This window comes from Rhinolophus hipposideros, assembly GCF_964194185.1.
Source record: "Rhinolophus hipposideros genome assembly, chromosome: 9".
NCBI classification, from domain to species: Eukaryota; Metazoa; Chordata; class Mammalia; order Chiroptera; family Rhinolophidae; genus Rhinolophus; species Rhinolophus hipposideros.
This window is the reverse complement of record NC_138055.1, coordinates 56,135,874-56,154,493: the sequence shown is the minus strand read 5'-3', so window position 1 is coordinate 56,154,493 and position 18,620 is coordinate 56,135,874. Positions and strand designations below refer to the sequence as shown.

Sequence of the window (18,620 nt, the reverse complement as noted above, 5' to 3'; positions counted from 1 at the left end):
GAAAAAACTAATGCTGGCTTAGGTTTATACAAGGTATTAAAACTCAGAACTTTCTTAAAGAACTCATGGGGAAAACCCATGAGTTCTGGGCTGCCTGAGGCAGTCCAGAACAAGCTGGAGTCCCTGAATTAGAGAGTCCTACCCATAGGAGAACAGATAGGACAGCTACGGAATGACTAGAGAAGGGACAGACAAAGAAAAACGAAAGAAAGCTCACTCCATCTAGTTTCAAACTAAATAAACAGTCCAACCCTAACCAAAGCAAAGGAGAATTGCCTTTCCACAGAACACACCAGAGTATGATTTTGATATTATTTTCCCATGGTTACCCTTGATGCTCATTTTAACCTAAAAATGAAAAGCCAGCCTCTGGACAACTCAGTACTGTATCATAATGCTTCCACATAAAATGCTTCCTTTAGAGATACGGTCATTTCTTGGGATAATTCAATTCAACACTTAATTTTGGGAAGATCTGCATCCTTCTAGTCAGAAACTTGGGTCTGATTCCTGGCCCTACTACTTATTAGCTGGATTATCTTATTCAAAGAAGTCCTAATTTTTGAGTCTTAGTTTTTCTCTTTAAAATAGGACTAATAACTACTTTGAAGGTCTCTGGTAAGAGGGATAGACTACATAAAGTGGGGATAGACTACATATACAAAGGATAGACTATATAAAGCACAATGTAAGCACTAAATAATAACTATTATTTACATGAGTTCGTACAAAATATAGATGCTATATTAGGCGATGTGAACAGGTTAATGTTCTCCTGGTTGCAAATGACAAAATTTCTGAATATGCTGAGTTTTCAAAATTCTGTGTGCGTCACTTCTTTTCTGCCCAAAAGGAACACAAGGCAAGCATTTAAAATAGCTAAAATTTTAACAGTTTATAAAATGTTTAAGGGCTCAAAGTTAAAAAACACCCAACTCCTAAACAGCCACCAAATAATTGGTAGAGATATAAAGGAGAACTCAGGCATCCCAGCAACAACCTGGTTGACCTTTTTACAGCCTCGTGACCTCACTAAATTCCCCGGGGGGCTGTTTCTTGTCGGCAAATTTTCTGGCCATTTGACACCTCGTTCACCAATACCACGTGCCACAGACTAGGCGTTCGTTTGGCCAAAGGCTGCATTGCTCAGTGGGTCACTGAGGGACGGTTTTGACCTTCAAATGTAGAAGGTCACTAAGTGGCCTCTTGAAAAGGTCTCACTCTTATCCGAGCGTAGAGAAGCACCGCTCTCCATTCTTTCCGAGAATTCCATGGTTTTAAACCCGTCGTGTTCTCGGAAAGCTCGCCCCGCGTTGCAACCACCCAGTCTCCCTTTTCCCGCCCTCAGCGTCCGCGCGACGGCCGGCTGCAGGGCCCCGCCCCTCCCCGCCCCGCCCCTCCCCCACCCCGCCCCGCAGCGCGGAGGAATCCGCAGGCATTTGAGGACGGCCCACCGCCTTGCTCTTATTGGATAGCCTCAACTTTTCTCTGCCCCCAAATTTTTCCTTCCTCAATGATTGGACTTCGGCATTGTCCATCCCAACACCAGGCACCGCCCTTTTCCCCACCACGCACTTGATGCTCTCCGGCCCGTTTTCCTCCCTTACCCGTACACTCTTCACCGGTCCCTAGCCCAGGGGCTCTCGGGTACACCTGATAGTGAGTGGCCCGAACCTTATGCTCGGGCCACTTGTGTTCCTCCTGCACCAACCCCGCCCACCAGGCCCCTGTTCTCCACCTCTCAGGCTCCGCTCCCCATCACAGAGCTCGCCCCCACCTGGCCTCCGCGACGATTCCTCCGCCCCTCTTTCCAAAGACCGTTCAGACGCCCTGGGCGCTCTGGCGGAGCGGGCGACGTGCTGGGGGGATGCGCTCCATGAGGGCTCTGCAGAATGCGCTGAACAGGGCCGGCGGTCATTGCCGGAGGGGAGGCTGGGGTCACCTGAGCCGGAGCCCCCTCCTTGGCGGGGGCATCCGGCACCACCTCAATGAGGCCGCGGCGCAGGGCAGGCAGACGCCGCACAGTCACCAGCCGCAGCAGCAGGATCAGTAAGGCTTGCGGGACAGGGGCAGGGGACAGATTCCCACTCGCTGGCTCCCGAGTCCCATTCCCTCTGGAGCGCATCTCATCTCTCTTCTCTTCCTCGCTCACTAGCCTGCGATGCCTTTTCCTTTAGATTTGGGGATTTGGGTCCGCCGTGCTCGGGCGGTAATGTGCGGTCCGCCTGGGAGGGCGTTTGGGCAGGTCGGTCCTCCGGATGGTGGCTGTCCAAGGTGCGTACCTAACAGGGAACGCATATGGGCGCGGAGTGTTTCTCGGTGCACGTGTCTGAGTGCAGGGATTGTGCGCACCACCTGTCCTCACCCTCCCTCTCCTTCCCAGTCCTCGAGTGTATTTTAGGGGATGCGTGGGTATGCAGCAGCCTCCCACCTCGAGTCCTGCTGTGTTTGGGTCTGTCAGTATGGTGTGTCTGTGTTGCGGCGTGTCCTCGGCGTGTGATGCACGGATGTTATTGGTGCGCAGATACGTGCGTGTGTTGTGTGCGTATGTGTTGAGTGTGTGCGTTATTAGGGCTCCCTAATCTGTCAATAGGGTGGTTTTCCAATTGGTTGTTGAATGAGGAAAATCTTGATAATGGGGGAAATCATAAGACACAGATTTCCCAAACCAGAGCCAATCAGATCCCTTATTTGTGCTGCTCAGGCTTCCTGATTTAAAGGGTTCTTTTCCCTGGGGCTCTTATTCCGCCCTAGAGGCTGCACCTCTCTCCCCCGCCACCCAGGAACACTTGGTGGCTGAGCCTATTTTCTCCGACACAGAGCTGAGCAGGAAATTTTGCCTTCCCAAAAGCCAACGTAGACACTGTCCAGGTAGCCCCGCTCTATCATAGCAGGAACAGGAAATGGACCATCTCCCCTGTCACTGACATCTGATGGCATTCAGAAAAACATGCACACCATAATTAAAGTAGCCAGACAGACACAACACTACCTCACCACCACGGGAGCCCCTGTCCTGACAGGTAACAGATCAATAAGGTATTATTTATTTATTTATGTGTAATTATTATGCTGTACTTTTCCATGAGCCTCTTCTCAATGAGACATGAAACATTTAAACTGTAAAGAATAAGCCCTCTCTCTCCTGTTCTACTCTCTCCCCCAATTTTCCCCAAATAATTCCCACGGAAGAAATGGTGGTGGGATAGAACAAAGGCTTAACCTCCCTCACACTCACATTTTGGGTGATTGGGATGGGCAATGGGAAGTGTCCCTAGTCTCCTGCCCCCTTTCTTTATCCAGTGGAGTCAGGTGATGGTAGTGTTTTTAGGAAGCTTGATCTTCCTGTCTATGGCTGCCTGTGCTCCCAGGTACTTCATGCTCATGGCCTTGGATTGATGCTCCCTTGGGCAGAAGGAGTTGAGAGCACTGGAAAGAGATGGGCTCTAGGAGCATGACACCATGTAGGAGAGGGGTTCTTGTATTTGGGGTTATGGGGGAGAAGAGCAGCAAAGAGAAAATGCCCTATTATTCAGGTGATTGTTTGTTTTTAACATTTAGCTTTATTATATTTCTGATTACAAAAGAAAAATAAGATAGAGTATCAAGAAGAAAATAAAGATCTCAGCACTAGAGGTAACTAGTTAATTTCGTTACCTGGTTAACAAAATTTGTTATATAATTTTGTGATATATATCCATATATTTGTTATATAATTTTGTGACATATATCCATATGTATTCTGTATATGTATACAGAGGGTGCCAAAAAAAGTATACACATTTTAAGAAAGAAAAAAACTGTAGTAAAATTGTAATACAATCAATGCCGCTAGCACTCATTTGATTAACGCCATCTTTTGAGCGAATGTCACACTACACAGTGCTACCATAATTCAATTCAACTTCGAAAAGTAATGCATAGATGTGTACTTTTTTTGGCACCCCAGTATACAAAATTTAACAAAAATAGGATCATAGCATTCATATTCTTTGGTAACCTATCTTTTCCATTTATCAACAGCTTTGAATATTGAATGTGTATGTATAATATTGTCATTTTAATGGCTGCTGTTTTGCCATTTTAAGATTACATTGTGTGAGGTATCATAACTTAATTAACCAATCTTCAATTTAGTTACTACATATTTTGTGCACTTGTTCAATTATTTCTTAGAGCAAATTACTAGGAATTTTGCTCTTCAGAGACATGTGTCACCGAAACGAGGCGTGATCAGACAATACAGTGAATGTTTAAATTTTAAAAAGTTTATTACAGTAAAAGACACATTGCCATTAGTCCCCCTCAAAATACTCCCCCTCGCTTTGAACACACTTATCCCATCGTTCTTGCCACTGTCTGAAGCAGTTCTGGAAGTCCTCTTTCATGAGTGTCTTTAGTGGTTGCCTCCATGTTTTAAATCGATTCAAAATGTTTTCCTTTCATGGTCATTTCGACTTTGGGGAAGAGTCAGAAGTCGCACAGTGCCAGATCCAGTAAATAGGTGGATGAAGATACACTGTAATGTTTTTATTTGACAGAAATTGCTGTACCAGAAGCGATGACACAGAGCCTTCCCACTGTGATCACAAAATACAGTGAATGCTGCTGCCGAGTACCATCCAACAGAAAGGCAGGGATCTTCAATACGGGAAGCGGCACATCAAACCTTAGTAACAGTGTGTGACAAGTTTCAACTTGTTCAGTGCAGTCAGTTGGGTGTGAGCTACGGTTGAGAAAAGGTGTGTTTTAAAGTGTGCAATAAATCATCCTCCATCATGAAAACACTCCCATGTCACACATCGCTTCTGATATACGGCAATGTCTGTCAAATAAAAACATCATGGTGTGACCTCATTCACGGATCTAGCTCTGTGTGATTTCTGGCTCTTCCCCAAAGTCAAAATGACCATGAAAGGAAAACATTTTGAATCGATTTAGGACATGGAGGCAGCCACTAAAGACGCTCACGAAAGAGGACTTCCAGAACTGCTTCAGACAGCGGCAAGAACAATGGGATAAGTGTGTTCGAAGCTGGGGGGGGCGGGTATTTTGAGGACGATTAATGGCAATATGTCTTTTACTGTAATAATTTTTTAAATTTAAATATTCACTGTATTTTTTTCATCATACCTCATGTTTTATATAACCTTCTAGAGATATTTTTTGCCTATATCAGTAAATATGTGTTGACATTATTTTCCCTTTTTTAATATAAATGGTATCATATTATACATATTGTTCTGCGCTTTGCTTTTTTCCCCTCAACATTTTGTAGATCAATCCATATCTGGGTCAAACAGTATGCAAATTTTTTAAGGCTTGCAATACCTTTAGCGGTATGGTATTATTTCCTGTCTTCCTTCAGTTTCTGGGCAGAAAGATCTGCCCTCAAAGTGTTCCTAAATAATTTTCTTCTTGAGTTATTCCTCAGATATCTTTTTCCTCCCTTCTGTTATCGCATGGATCCTCACTTCCCTATAGGCATGAAGCTCATTGTGACAATTGGATTTTCTCAGAAACAGGAAGACTGCCCCCTCCCCTGGTATTCCTCCTTAGACCAAAACACACACACACACACACACACACACACACACACACACACACACACCCCTAACCTGTGCCAAACTTCTTAAGAGGCATTTTATTTTTTTATTTTTTATTTTTTTATAATTAATTTTATTGGGGTGACAATTGTTAGTAAATTTACATAGATTTCAGGTGTACAATTCTGTATTACATCGTCTATAAATCCCATTGTGTGTTCACCACCCAGAGTGGCATTTTATTTTTTAATGCATTCTTTCAACAGATAATATATTCATATTTATATATTAGGTTGGTGCAAAAGCAGTTGCGGTTTTTGCAATTATTTTTAATCTTTTAAACTGCAATTACTTTTGTACCAACCTAATATATTCAATAGATAATATATGCATATTCATATGGTTCAAAATTCAAAATACACAAAAAGATATATAGTGGGAAATAGTGCCTCCCAGTCCTTTTGCTCAGCACCTGTTTCATCTCCCTAGGAGATAAATCAGTCTTCCAGAAATATTTTGTGTCTGAAAAAGCAAATATATATAACATAAATAGTACCATATTATAAACAGTGTTCTATAGCTTGTTGCTTTTAGTTAATATTACATTTTTAAAGATCATTCAATATCAATGCTCATTTCTTATTTTTACATTGCATAATAATTCCATTATATGAATATATTAATACTATAATTTACCTAACCAATTCCCTGTTGATGCACCTTTAGGTAGTTTCCAGTCTTACTAACAATGCAGTGAATATGTTACTTCATAGGTATGTGAGTACACCTATAGGATAAATACCTGGAAGGCAAATTGTTGGGTCAGAGGGTTTTCAAGGGTCTTAATTTCAAATAGCTGTCATATTTGGAATGATCTGATAAAACAATTCCTCTAAATCTGATAACATATTAACAGGAGAACTCTTGAAGACCAAGAAGTCTTAATTAACTGGAATTTTAGGTGCTGTAAGCCAGCACAAGGGAGAATTTGGGAAGCAGCGAACTTCCTAGAAATGTAACTTTGTAATTCTTTATTGAAGATCCACTGTGTGCTAGGGACTTTGCTCAATGCTAGGAAGACAAAGATACATAAAACAGAAAGACGTAACATTGGGGCAAAGGAGATCCTCTGTCTGTAAAATGGTGTTGTTTCATACCAGCAGCATAAGCAAAATCTGGAGGTTTGAGGAAGACTTTACAGAGTTAGTTAGAAATGTTTGATCTGGACCTTGAAGGATGAGCAGGACGGTGACAGGTGAAGGAGAAAAAGGTGATTCCTTGCAGAAGTTGCAGCATAAGCACCACCAGGAAGCCGGACCGTGCCTGGCCCATTCTGGGAGCCACCTATTACCTGGCATAACTGTGGTGTAGGCACATGGTGGAGTGTTGGCAGGTTCTAAAGAGCCTTGAATGCCACACTAAGAAATAAGAACTTATTTTGTAAGCACTTAGGGAATTATCAAAGGTTTTTGAGTAGAGAAATGATATTTGAGTTTTAGAAAGATAACTGGCTCATTGTGGAAGATGGGCTGGAACCCCATCTCAAGAGAGTGGTACAGTTAGGCAACAGACAATAAGGAGCTGATGATAAGGAACCATGATTTACTGAGATTTACTTTGTGAAAGACAGTTTTTCATGGAATATTATTTTAATGAAGCCTCACGTCACCTATGTGAAGCAGACATTACTACCCTTATTTTACAGATGAGAAAGCAGGTTCAGCAGTATTAAATAACATTATTATCCATATTAAGATCACACAGCTATTAATGGGCAAACTGTGGGTTTTTTCTATACCATGCTGGCGTAGAGGAGAAGAAAAGAGAGTGGATTTGAGAGACATTATGGAGACAGATTCATCCAGCGTTGGTTATCAACTAATGATAGATGTAAGCTGTGGGAATTATCCAAATGGTTCCATGTTTCCAACTTGACACCTCGATGAGTGGTAAAACTATTAACCCAGATGGGAAACACAAAAGGAGGCACTGAGGAGGTGAGATGACCTCAGGTTTGGACATGTTGAGTTTGTGGTATCTTTGGGACATCTAGAGTTGGAAATGTCTAGAAGGCAGCTAGAAATAAAGGTCAGGAACAAAAGAAAGCTAGAGAGTACATTTTAAGCCTTTTCAGGACAGATGTGAAAGTTGGAATTTTAGGGATAGATCAGACAGTTCAGGGAGGAGGCCGAGAATGAGGACACCTACCTACTTATAAGCCCATGTTCCAGAAGGAAGAGCAAGGAACAGTTCTCAAGTTCCTGTCCTCCCCCATCTCTGCCCTGAAACAGTGATTCGTCAGAGAGTGGCATGCTGTCCCGCTTGGGTGATCTGCTCTTCTACACTATTGCTGAGGGACAGGAACGAATACCTCTCCACAAGTTCACTACTGTAAGTTCCTCTCTACCTGCTCAAAACGCTAATCCCTTAGGATCTCTGGAAAGTGGGAAAAGAAGGGTAGGACAAGTGCATGGCAGCTAAGGGACTGCTTTAAGCGGATGAAAAATAGTAGATTCCGTGGCTGATGAGACAATCCCATCCCTGCCCCGGGGTGGGAAAATTAAACATTCTGACTCAACCCATTTTCTTGATTTGAGACTTTGACCAAGCGGTTCAGAAACCAGCTGCCTTGATGAAAAAGGGTAGGAAACCCTGTGTTATCCTCAAAGCTGCTCTATCCCCTCCTTTTTCAGTCTGCAAATCCATTTGTTCCATCTATTGTAATAGTTGGGGTTGAGCTCATTGTTAACCATTGGGAAAGGTTATTAGGATTGGATTACTGTCCTTGCGGCTGACCTTACCAGCGTCTTCTTTCCCCTGAAGGCACTGAAGGCCACTGGACTGCAGACATCAGATCCCCGGCTCCGGGACTGCATGAGCCAGATGCGCCGCATGGTGCGAGAGTCCAGCAGTGGTGGTCTCTTGGACCGAGATCTCTTCCAAAAGTGAGGGCCCCAGGAACAAGGGCACCGATCTCAAAACTGTTCTTGGACATAAACTATAACAGCAGGGAGGGATCTTGGGGGTTGGATAGTTCAACCCCTCTTTTAATGTTATGACTTATTACACAAGAAACACATGAATACGCATATACGTATTATAAAACTTCAAACAATATAGAAATACATGTTCTGCTTTCCCTCTCTCCACAATCCCAGTCCCTTTTCCCAGAAGTAAACATAGTTAACAGATTACTGGGCATCTTTTAGACAATGTCCTGTGCATTTACATATATAGGAATCTAGGTAAATATATGATTTAGGATTTTTAATATATAAATGACCTACTATACATATTATTCGGGTGTTTCTTTTTCTTGGGATATCATTCCACATTATTACAACCCCTTATGTTAGAGGCAAAGAAACTTAAGACCCAGAAAGATAAAGTGACGTTCCAAAGGTTTGGCAGGACAGCTGTTGGTCCCAAACTCGATGACCGCTAACACCTTCTTTATTCCCCAATTCCATGGCTCTAGAGTGAGTCCCAGCTGCATCTCTCCAGCTCCCTAACCCAATCATGTCTGGGATCCAGGTGTGTGAGCCGCAACATTGTGCTCCTGACCCAGGCATTCCGAAAGAAGTTTGTCATTCCTGATTTTGAGGACTTCACGGACCATGTGGATCGCATCTTTGAAGATGCCAAAGAGCTCTCTGGAGGCAAAGTGAGGGCCAGGGGGCCAAGGGAGGGGCAAGGGTTCTGGGCCAGATACACCTTGCTTCTTGGAGATTTCCCGGGGCTGGGAATCCAATGGACAAGAGATGAGAAGCAGAACCTCTAAAAATGGGGACAAGGGCTTTATGTATTTCTATACGTGTGATTTCTAGAGCAGGTGAGGGAATCCAAGGTTTTTATGGGGACATTTGTCATAAGGACTCAATAGAACTTTGAAAAAGACCTGTAGAGTAATTGAGCCTAAGAAGCAAAAAGGGAAGCTGACCCCCAAATTTTCTTTTTACCTTCTGTGGGCTTTATTGCTATCTCTATAGGAACGGAGCTACAGAAAGATAAGGCCTTCTAGTATTTAAGGCCTGGGTGTCTCTGGGAACAACAGGCAGGAGGGAACTGTTTTCTGCCCTGCAGAAAAACAAATTTTTAGCTTTTATCTAAAATATTCTCCTGACCTGGAACCTCAGCTCTGTTCCCCTTCTCCACATCCATATCTCCATTCTGTCTCTGTTTTCTCTACCCACTCATGACCAGGTGGCAGCCTACATCCCTCAGCTGGCCAAGTCAAATCCAGACCTGTGGGGCGTCTCCCTGTGCACTGTGGATGGTCAGCGGTGAGCAAGAAGAAGGGGCGGCAGGGTGCAGGTGCAGAACGTAGGACAACCTCTCATGGCACCTTGTCTGCCTCCAGGCACTCCGTGGGCCACACCAAGATCCCCTTCTGCCTGCAGTCCTGTGTGAAGCCCCTCACCTATGCCATCTCTGTAAGCACCCTGGGTACTGACTACGTGCACAAGTTCGTGGGCAAGGAGCCCAGTGGTCTGCGCTACAACAAGCTCTCCCTCAATGAGGAAGGTGAGCACTAAGGACTCAGACCAGACTCGTAGGTGCTCCCTTCTTATCCCCACGCACTGCCCCCCCCAGCCATTTTTGTTTGTTTATTCTTTGCCCTTCCTGATGAGCTCTGTCATTCCATCCTCCCAGTAAAGAAATCTTTCTAGACTAGCTTGCAGAGTGGGCAGGCTGTAAATGAGGTTTTGCTCAGTGGCTGATAAGACTCTGGGGGGTTTGTATTTCCCCAGGAATCCCCCATAACCCCATGGTCAATGCTGGTGCCATTGTTGTGAGCAGCCTGATCAAGGTCAGTGTCACCCTAGCCCTCTCTAAACCTCCTTGTTCCTATATCCCTCATATCTTACCAGTTCTCCAGGGAGACTGGAGGGGACTTAATTCCTTCGAGGGTCCCCAAGGAGGCAGTGAGGACACATATTATACTAAGGATGTCAGTAAAAGGAACTGTGCCCTTGCCCCCACCCATGAGTCTGGAGCCCAGAGCTTCCTCGTCCATAGAGAAGTGAGTAGGTCCTGACCCCTTCCTAGGACCAAGGGCCAAATGCCAGACACAAGGGGAGGACAGCGCTATTAGGTGCTGATTGGCCACTGCTGGGTAAGGGACACACGGAAGGAAGGGTGAATGGCCAGGCCAGGGCAGCTATTCACGTCACCTGGAACTGTGAGTTGGCCTTGAGCAAGGGTGTCAGGCTGACTTGTCAGCTGTAGGTCTCCCAGGGCTTGAGCAAGAACCTAAGAGTAATGTGGGCAGCAGTACTCTGAAGCCAATCACAGCCCCTCCTGAGGAAGGTGGTGTTAGGAGCCCTCCCCCCAGGGACTTAGGTGTCAGAGTTCCTGTAGTGTTGACACTATAGTTGACAAATACAAGAAGTAATGGGAGGCGGGCTGGTGGCTCAGGCGGTTGGAGCTCCGTGCTCCTAATGCTGAAGGCTGCCGGTTCGATTCCCACATGGGCCAGTGCCAGATGACTTGATTGGAGCATGGGCTCTCAACCACAAGGTTGCCTGTTCGACTCCCGCAAGGGATGTTTGGCTGCACCCCCTGCAACTAACAACGGCAACTGGACCTGGAGCTGAGGTGCACCCTCCACAACTAAGATTGACAGGACAAAAGCTTGACTTGGAAAAAGTCCTGGAAGTACACACCGTTCCTCAATAAAGTCCTGTTCCCCTCCCCCAAATAAAAAAAAATTAAAAAAAAAAAGTAATGGGGGTGGGGGGTGACCAGGTTCAGGCCCTCCCCTTGCTCTGGGATAGCTCTGTCTACAACCTGCCTCATCCCATTCCCATCTACACAGGCTCACAGGCCCTGTTGGACTTGACTCTTAGCTTTATTTCAGTTATCAATATAATTGAATATTACAATATATGCAACGCACATCCTCATCCCGTTCCTGTCACACACTCCAGTCTTGGAGATAGAGCCATGGGAGTCGGGAAAAGGATAGATTAAGGCTCCGACCTGGAGTATAAGGAATGGAAATGGGGATCAGGAATAGGGGTGGGAGTTGGGGACAGGATTAGAATCAGGAAAATGAAAGTGGGAGTCGGGGATGAGGGTTGGGATTAAGAATGGAAATGGGGCTGAAACTCAGGCATGAGTGATGCTCATAGATGGGGTGAGGTTATGTGTATTCATTACTTGATAAAATCGAAATGGTTTGGTTTTTAAGGTCACTTGATATGCAGGGATACAAAAAGTCTCAGTTGTAACATATTCCTAGTAGGAACCAGTCTAATACTTAACTACTAGGTTCTTCTGACCCTCCCCTGTCATCCTCCACCTATCCCTGTCATCCTCCCCGGCTTAGAATACTGGTCTCTTTCTTTTTCTCTTTGTAGATGGACTGTAACAAAGCAGAGAAGTTTGATTTTGTAAGTTTCCTTGCTATCAGCCGCTGGCTGCTTTTCTCCATGGCATGTTAGTTATCTTGTGCTGCCACCCCAATGCCTGGCTCTATCCCCACTTTGATATTGCACCAGCCCATACTAGAAGCCTTATTTCCAGAGGTATGGGAATATGTTGGCCTCAGACAGGAAAGCCTCTTGAAGTCCCTGCTGGGATAAAAACTGAGGAGTTCATTAGAGTTGAACAACCTCATATGTGTTTATCAGGGGTCCTCACTCACATGGTGTCTTCCATGCCCCCTTTTCTCTTCTAGGTGTTGCAGTATCTGAACAAAATGGCTGGGAATGAATACATGGGTTTCAGCAATGCCACGTAAGGACCTGGACACAGGACTGGCCAAATGTATTGTGGGGGGTGTGTGTGTGTGTGTGTGTGTGTGTGTGTGTGTGATGGAGGAGGGGGATGGTAGAATTTTAGGAGGAAGAAATCCCAGGGGAACTTTGGCCTCCCAGCTTCCTCTGAGCCCCTTCAGTGACATTTACTTTGTAAAAGAATTTACTTCATTTCTATTTAGCACTTAATGATCAAGGCGGTGTGAGGGTTTCTTGCCAAGCCTCTCAAAGCCGAAAATCATTTTCCTAGACTAGATGACTAGACGATTTGGGGTGTTGCTTTGTTTCGTGCTTTATAATAAAGCTCTTCCTAATGCTTGCTCAGGTTCAGAAGTTTCCTCCAGTATTACTGAGAATTTATAAAGGGGCTGATTTAGTTTAACATGTGTGATCTAGTTCTGTCTCTCAGGGAAGGTATTTTTTTCCCCTTCTCACACCCACCCCTCAAACGTCAAGTACTAAATTGAGTATTTGCTTCAGATTCCAGTCAGAGAAGGAAACAGGGGATCGGAATTATGCCATCGGCTATTATCTAAAGGAAAAGAAGGTAACTGGGAGGGGCTGGTACAGAAAGTCCCTGGGAATTCTGCGGCTGGGAGAAGGGCAGTCGGAATTGGGGACATTGGCTGAGCCCCTGGTAGGGTGAAGGGGGACTGCTGATGGCCTGAAGAGAAATGTTCTCCCCTGTTGTTCTTTGTAGTGCTTTCCTAAGGGGGTGGACATGATGGCTGCCCTTGATCTTTACTTCCAGGTAAGCAAACACTGCTGTTGAGCTGGGGCCAAGGGAACAAGGACAGACTGCACTCCTTGCTCTGACTCAGAGGGTTTCTCCTTTCCCGTGGTTCTGGTGTCCTTCAGAAACACCGGGGGAACTTGTTGAAAGATCTGGACACCAACATTGCTCCACACCCAAGAGCAGTGTTCAGGTCTACCCCTCCCTCTCACCTCTGCCGTGTCTCCATAGCTGTGCTCCGTGGAGGTGACCTGTGAATCAGGCAGTGTCATAGCAGCCACCCTGGCCAATGGTGGGATCTGCCCCATCACAGGCGAGAGCGTGCTGAGCGCTGAAGCAGTACGCAACACCCTCAGCCTCATGCATTCCTGCGGCATGTACGACTTCTCAGGCCAGTTTGCCTTCCATGTGAGTTCCGCAGCGCCATTCACTTCCCACAAGCCCAGAGCAAAGCAGAGAGGCCAGTCTCTGAAGGTGGAGAGGTGGAAGCTTGTTCCTGCCTCTCATTCACTAACTTCCAGGCAATTCACTAACTTCCAGGCTATTAGGCTGAGAATCCTTAGGGGAGTTTGCCAAATATATCAGGTCCCTCAAACACAAGCACACAAGGTTGCAGCTCCGAACCGCTTGCTTTTCTGCCGCCCTTCACATGGTTGGCACCCTCTTCTCTAGGTTTTAGTTTAGATATCACTTCCAAAGAGAGGCTTTTCTGACTACCCTATCTCAAGTGGGCCCCCTCCCACTTCATTCTCTATCATAGCACTCTACCTCTTTTCTTCTGTTATCATAATCCATGATTATTTTTGTTTGTTTACCTGCATATTGTCTATCTCCTACCACCAGAATGTAAGTGAAATAAGAGGCTTTGTCCTAGTATCAGGCAGATAGAGGAAATACTCAGTAAATATTTCCTTACTGGAGCCATGAGTTTCAGGAGGGTAGGGGAGGACAGAAGAAAAGAAGCTAGCTAACAAGCCAAAAGGTTGGGATGGCTGTGGCCTTGCCCATGTGGTCACTTGAGGGAGCCTAACTTGTTAACGCAGACTTGGGACACCTCTAGCTCATCCTCATTTTCAACTCTGTCCCCAAGGTGGGCCTGCCAGCTAAGTCAGCTGTGTCAGGAGCCATCCTCCTGGTGGTACCTAATGTCATGGGAATGATGTGTCTGTCACCTCCACTGGACAAGCTCGGGAACAGCTATAGGGGCATCAGCTTCTGCCAGGTGAGTTACTTTGCATATAATACTAAATATTTTTTAATGAGTAAATAAAGCAATTTTTAGCTCCTACTAAGTGCAAGGAGTAAGTAAATAATTTCTTTGGCTTACAATTCTAGAAGCTGGTGTCTCTCTTCAATTTCCACAACTATGACAACCTGAGACACTGTGCTCGGAAGTTAGACCCACGGCGTGAAGGGGGAGAAGTTAGGGTAAGAAAAACCTCAAGTAGCTTGTAAGAATATTTAGAATAGCACATTCCATAACACTTCAGCAATACCCTTGGCTACGCATCCATGGAGGAGGGTCATGGGGCAGAGCTGGGCATGGGTGGGTTCAAAGTCACAGTTAATCTCAGGTGGGTATGATTTGTTTTCCAGAACAAGACTGTGGTGAACCTGTTATTTGCTGCTTATAGTGGAGATGTCTCAGCTCTTCGAAGGTACTTCTGCTGTCCAAATAAACACAATAAAATACTCCTGGTCAGAAATCCCATGAGGAGTCAACATAACAAAATAGTTAAGTGCTTCAGCTTTAGTCAGATAAAGTGGGTGCATACTGCATTTCAATGAGATTTTATTTTTTTTTAAGTCCAGTGCCTGCCGTGTGATAAGATTTTAATTAATGGTAGCTACTGTTACGATTAACCTGGGTGTTAATAGCAGTCGTAGGAGGTAGGTAAGGACCCTACCTCAAACGGATTACCAACATCAGCAAATGTGTACTGGACACCTACCACAGGTAAGCAGTGATGTTTCTGGAACCATCACATTGATGTAGGAGTAATAGTCTCATCTGGGTAGAGAGCATAGATTGTGCGAGGTCTACAGATCTTGGCACAAGCTCTGGAACCTTCCAGTCTGACCTCACTTCAGAAAGGACATGAGTGATTCTAGGCTGATTTGGGTTACTCTAGCTGCTTTCCGCTACCCTCAGGTTTGCCTTGTCAGCCATGGACATGGAACAGAAAGACTATGACTCCCGCACCGCCCTGCATGTTGCTGCAGCTGAAGGTATCTGAAGTTTAAATAAGAGGGGAAGCAGATTGTAAGACCCTCCCTTTTCTACCAAGAGTACCGCCCACTGGGTATGCCCTCAAGGTTACAGGGACGGCCACTAGTTTGTCCAGATGCCCTTCAGTTTGCAGGCTGACTAGTATTGGGTGTTACAGGGAGCAACACGGGAAGAGGCTTTATCCCCTCCATTGTTCAGAACTCCAGCTGCCAAGGGTCTCTACCAATGTTAATACCAAAAGGTTCAGGATCTATAACTTCTCCTTTTCTTTCTGCCCATATTCCTAGGACACACCGAAGTTGTTAAATTCCTGCTTGAGGCTTGCAAAGTGAATCCTTTTGTCAAGGACAGGTGAGGATTAAGCTAAAAGCGAGGTTAGGAGCTGGGCAGCAGCTTTTCCATGACTGCCCTTCAGCCACCAGTTATGTATAGAACCCGGGCACTCTCCGTATCTTCTTTGCCTGATCATGCTCTTTGTTCCTCTCAGGTGGGGCAACATTCCCCTGGATGATGCTGTGCAATTCAATCATCTGGAGGTAGTGAAACTGCTTCAAGATTACCAGGTCTCCTATACACCATTTGACACTCAGGCTGAAGCAGCAGATGAGGCTCTGTCCAAAGAGAACTTAGAGAGCATGGTGTGAGCATGGAGCACGCACGGTCCCTGCTCAAGACAAAGCAAGAGCTGGCCGCACATTTAACCCATAACCACCAAACATGCTACAGAGAGCTGCACTGCTTCAGTGGGGACCAAGACTTAGGCCATTGCTTTCTGTGAGACTCAAAATACCCCAATCCCTTGGCAAAGAGTATAGAGAAGTGCCTCAGTGGATACCTGCAGTAGAGCTATCCATGGAGATCGTGGGCTTCTTCAAGGTATAGCCTAATTGCCTGGCCCACTCAAAACCTTCCCAGGTCTTCACCCAGGTCCCCTCTTCCTCTCCCTGAACCATCATGAGAGAGAGATACTTTGATAAAGGGGCTCTAGCCACCATGCACATTATATAGCCACAGAGGAAGGAGGACGAGCTATGCACCTGGCTTTAGTTGTCTGGAGTGATCTGCCCCCCTTGGCCAGGAAACAGAAATTTTATAGACAGAGAAAGTATTTTGTGCTCAAATAAACTTTAATTACACAAATGATTATTTTTGCTAAACCCAGTCCTTTTCTTTATCCCCTAGGAGCATTCAGTTGTATCACCTTCATAAAGGTAGAATAAGATGGAACCACAGGGTCAGACAGCCCAAACAATACATATTTCACATACATACTCACCCCACCAGGTTTTCCTCAGCCTCTAATACTGCTTTAGGTTAAGTATATTCTGCTACCAAGATGGGGGTGGGGGTAAGGGCTTAGGTCTGAGCAGGCCCAAAAATGTATTGTGGGAGAGCTTAGGTCTCCTTCCTCCCTCTGGAAGTTCCAAACGTAGCAGAAATGAAGATGGAACTTCTGAAGAATAAAGTGTCTGGCACTAATCCCCTGATATCCTCCGAGTGCCTCTTCCTCTTTGGTCACGGTTATAACTGGCCCAATGATTATAATGGGTTGACCAGATGTCAGAGGTGTGCACATTTCGGTGGACGGACTCAGAATGAGGATAGCTACAGCTCAGAGTCCTGGGGAAGGAGGGCGCTGGTCTCACTCTGACACAGCAAAGCACTTCCTAAGGGAGCCAGCGCCCAGATTCTATGTGCTGTAGAGAAAGGGCCAAGTCATTGACTGCACCACTCCTCCAGCCAGAGGTAGATTTACTCTGGAGAGATTGATAGAGCCCCAAAGACACACAGAAGTTACAGTGATCAAAGGGAGGGAACGGTATCACAGTGATGAATAAATTCAAACAAAGCTGGAAGGTGAGACCCCGGGACTGAATAGTCTGAGAAAGGCCTGGGCACAGGGAGGCAAAGGGACTAAAGTAAACAAGTCAGGGAAAGGACATTCATGGTAGCCTAGAAAATTTGGCAGTAGTTTGGGGGAAGGGAGAGGGAGGCTGTATGTCTAGCTTTCACAGGGTAGGGGAGAGGAAGATGACTAAGATATTGCACAGAGGACCCGACACTGAATTGTGGGAGCTAGAGATTGAGGCAAAGTTAAAAGGTTTCAGACATTTTGAGCAGGAGGCTGGCCAAGAGTGTGATTAGGGACTCCAGTGATGGACATACTAGAGGCCCTCAGGCACCTCAAGCCCTGAGTGGGTCAGCAGTTCTCCATCCCAAAGGGCAAAGGCAGGCACCACTGGACCCCGGAAATCTGTCTGTAGCGTGTGGACCACAGCGATCCGGCTCACATCCACCAGGCTCAACCTCTGCGCCTCATACTCCAGCAGCAGCCCCACCTTCTCTGGATGCCCGATGCCCTCAATGGGGGCTTTCTCGTTGGCCAACATGGTGTGCCACTTGCGCTGGGCGTAGGCGAACACCCAGGAACGATCGTCAACACCGATGCAGCTATCCCGAGAGATGTCCACATCTGCCACTCCTATCCGGAACTGCTGGGAGCGCTTCACTGTCACCTCCCAGTAGTGCCTGCCACTGGTGACCACTGTGTCGGCCAGCACCACGGCCCACTCCCGGAAGCGCTCCACGTTCGGGGCCAGCATGGTGGGCTCCAATCCCACCATGCCATATTTGACACCTGTGTCACCTTTGAAGAGTGCCAGGCTGCTGTGGGCGGTTTTTTCTTCCAGTCTGAAACTGACGCCTGCAGGCAGAGCAAAGAGACGAGATGAGGACAGGGGCTAGAACCCTCGAACTAGTGACACACACACGTTCCGATGTGAAGCGCGCGGTCAGAGCGATCACGACGAAACAGGGAGGAGGAAGAGCATCAAGCGGGCCAGGGAGTGGGGGCGCTTCACGATGGGCAGCCCACGGAGCCGGAAAGCCGGGCATGGAGAAGCCCTGGATTTTAAAGACACCAGATACCGTCCCGGGCTGGAATCCCAAGACCAAAGCAGATGGGGAAGGGGAAATGACCGCAGGGGAATAACAGACGGAAACCGTTCTGGAGGTAAAAGAGTAGAAGGAAGTAATCCTACCTCTGCGGGCTTCCGCGGCAGCAAGCCCCAATCGTGTGGCCCCGCCGCGGCAAAGACAAAGCGAACGTGCAAAAGGCAGCGCCATCTTGCGCCGCGGAAGAACAGGGCACGTCCTCCGGCCTGACACGCCACCATCCGCCAGTCGGCTCTACTCGCACGTGGGGCGCGAGAGGCGGTCGCGCAGTGTGATGACGTAAGGGAGCCAGCGCCCAGCAGGGAGCCGCCATTTTAGTGAGCTCTGTTCTGGTTGTGCCCGCGGCCGGGCCAGGCTGTTCAGTTTTTCTGCGGGGAGGAATGCTCGTCACATTT

At 46.4% G+C, this 18,620-nt stretch overlaps 3 protein-coding genes across 9 annotated transcripts in view; 1 reads left to right on the top strand and 2 right to left on the bottom strand.

The window, feature by feature from the left end:
• Positions 1 to 1,841, bottom strand: part of RBMS2 (RNA binding motif single stranded interacting protein 2) — a 77,552-nt gene extending 75,711 nt beyond the window's left edge. Inside the window, exon 1 of the mRNA XM_081059381.1 lies at positions 1,778 to 1,841. The gene's annotated coding sequence lies outside the window, so the exon portion shown is untranslated. The remainder of the gene's footprint in view (positions 1 to 1,777) is intronic.
• GLS2 (glutaminase 2) lies at positions 1,784 to 16,414 on the top strand. Of its 6 annotated transcripts, XM_081059362.1 has the most exons (19): positions 1,824 to 2,049; positions 2,178 to 2,274; positions 7,838 to 7,937; positions 8,370 to 8,491; positions 9,081 to 9,210; positions 9,750 to 9,829; positions 9,907 to 10,070; positions 10,298 to 10,356; positions 11,909 to 11,941; positions 12,229 to 12,287; positions 12,788 to 12,854; positions 13,008 to 13,058; positions 13,272 to 13,448; positions 14,131 to 14,262; positions 14,376 to 14,468; positions 14,637 to 14,698; positions 15,193 to 15,269; positions 15,558 to 15,621; positions 15,758 to 16,414. In XM_081059362.1, the coding sequence occupies exons 1-19, from the start codon at positions 1,989 to 1,991 to the stop codon at positions 15,912 to 15,914; spliced, it is 1,785 nt and encodes a 594-aa protein (XP_080915488.1). In that variant the 5' UTR covers positions 1,824 to 1,988; the 3' UTR covers positions 15,915 to 16,414. The 6 variants fall into 6 exon arrangements, with proteins under 6 accessions (XP_080915487.1, XP_080915490.1, XP_080915488.1 ...); XM_081059361.1 differs by lacking the exon at positions 2,178 to 2,274 and having other exon boundaries at positions 1,784 to 2,049; XM_081059366.1 differs by lacking the exon at positions 13,272 to 13,448 and having other exon boundaries at positions 1,851 to 2,049; positions 15,758 to 16,413.
• On the bottom strand, positions 16,288 to 18,535 carry SPRYD4 (SPRY domain containing 4). 2 transcript variants are annotated; one of them, XR_013993993.1, is made up of 3 exons: positions 18,312 to 18,535; positions 17,089 to 17,974; positions 16,383 to 16,906 (listed from the first exon to the last, which is right to left on the bottom strand). XR_013993993.1 is itself a non-coding variant. In XM_081059400.1 (2 exons), exons 1-2 carry the CDS (start codon positions 18,394 to 18,396, stop codon positions 17,436 to 17,438), a joined length of 624 nt encoding a protein of 207 aa, XP_080915526.1. In that variant the 5' UTR covers positions 18,397 to 18,535; the 3' UTR covers positions 16,288 to 17,435. The 2 variants fall into 2 exon arrangements, 1 of the variants encoding a protein (XP_080915526.1); XM_081059400.1 differs by having other exon boundaries at positions 16,288 to 17,974.
• Positions 18,536 to 18,620: the final 85 nt, after the last annotated feature.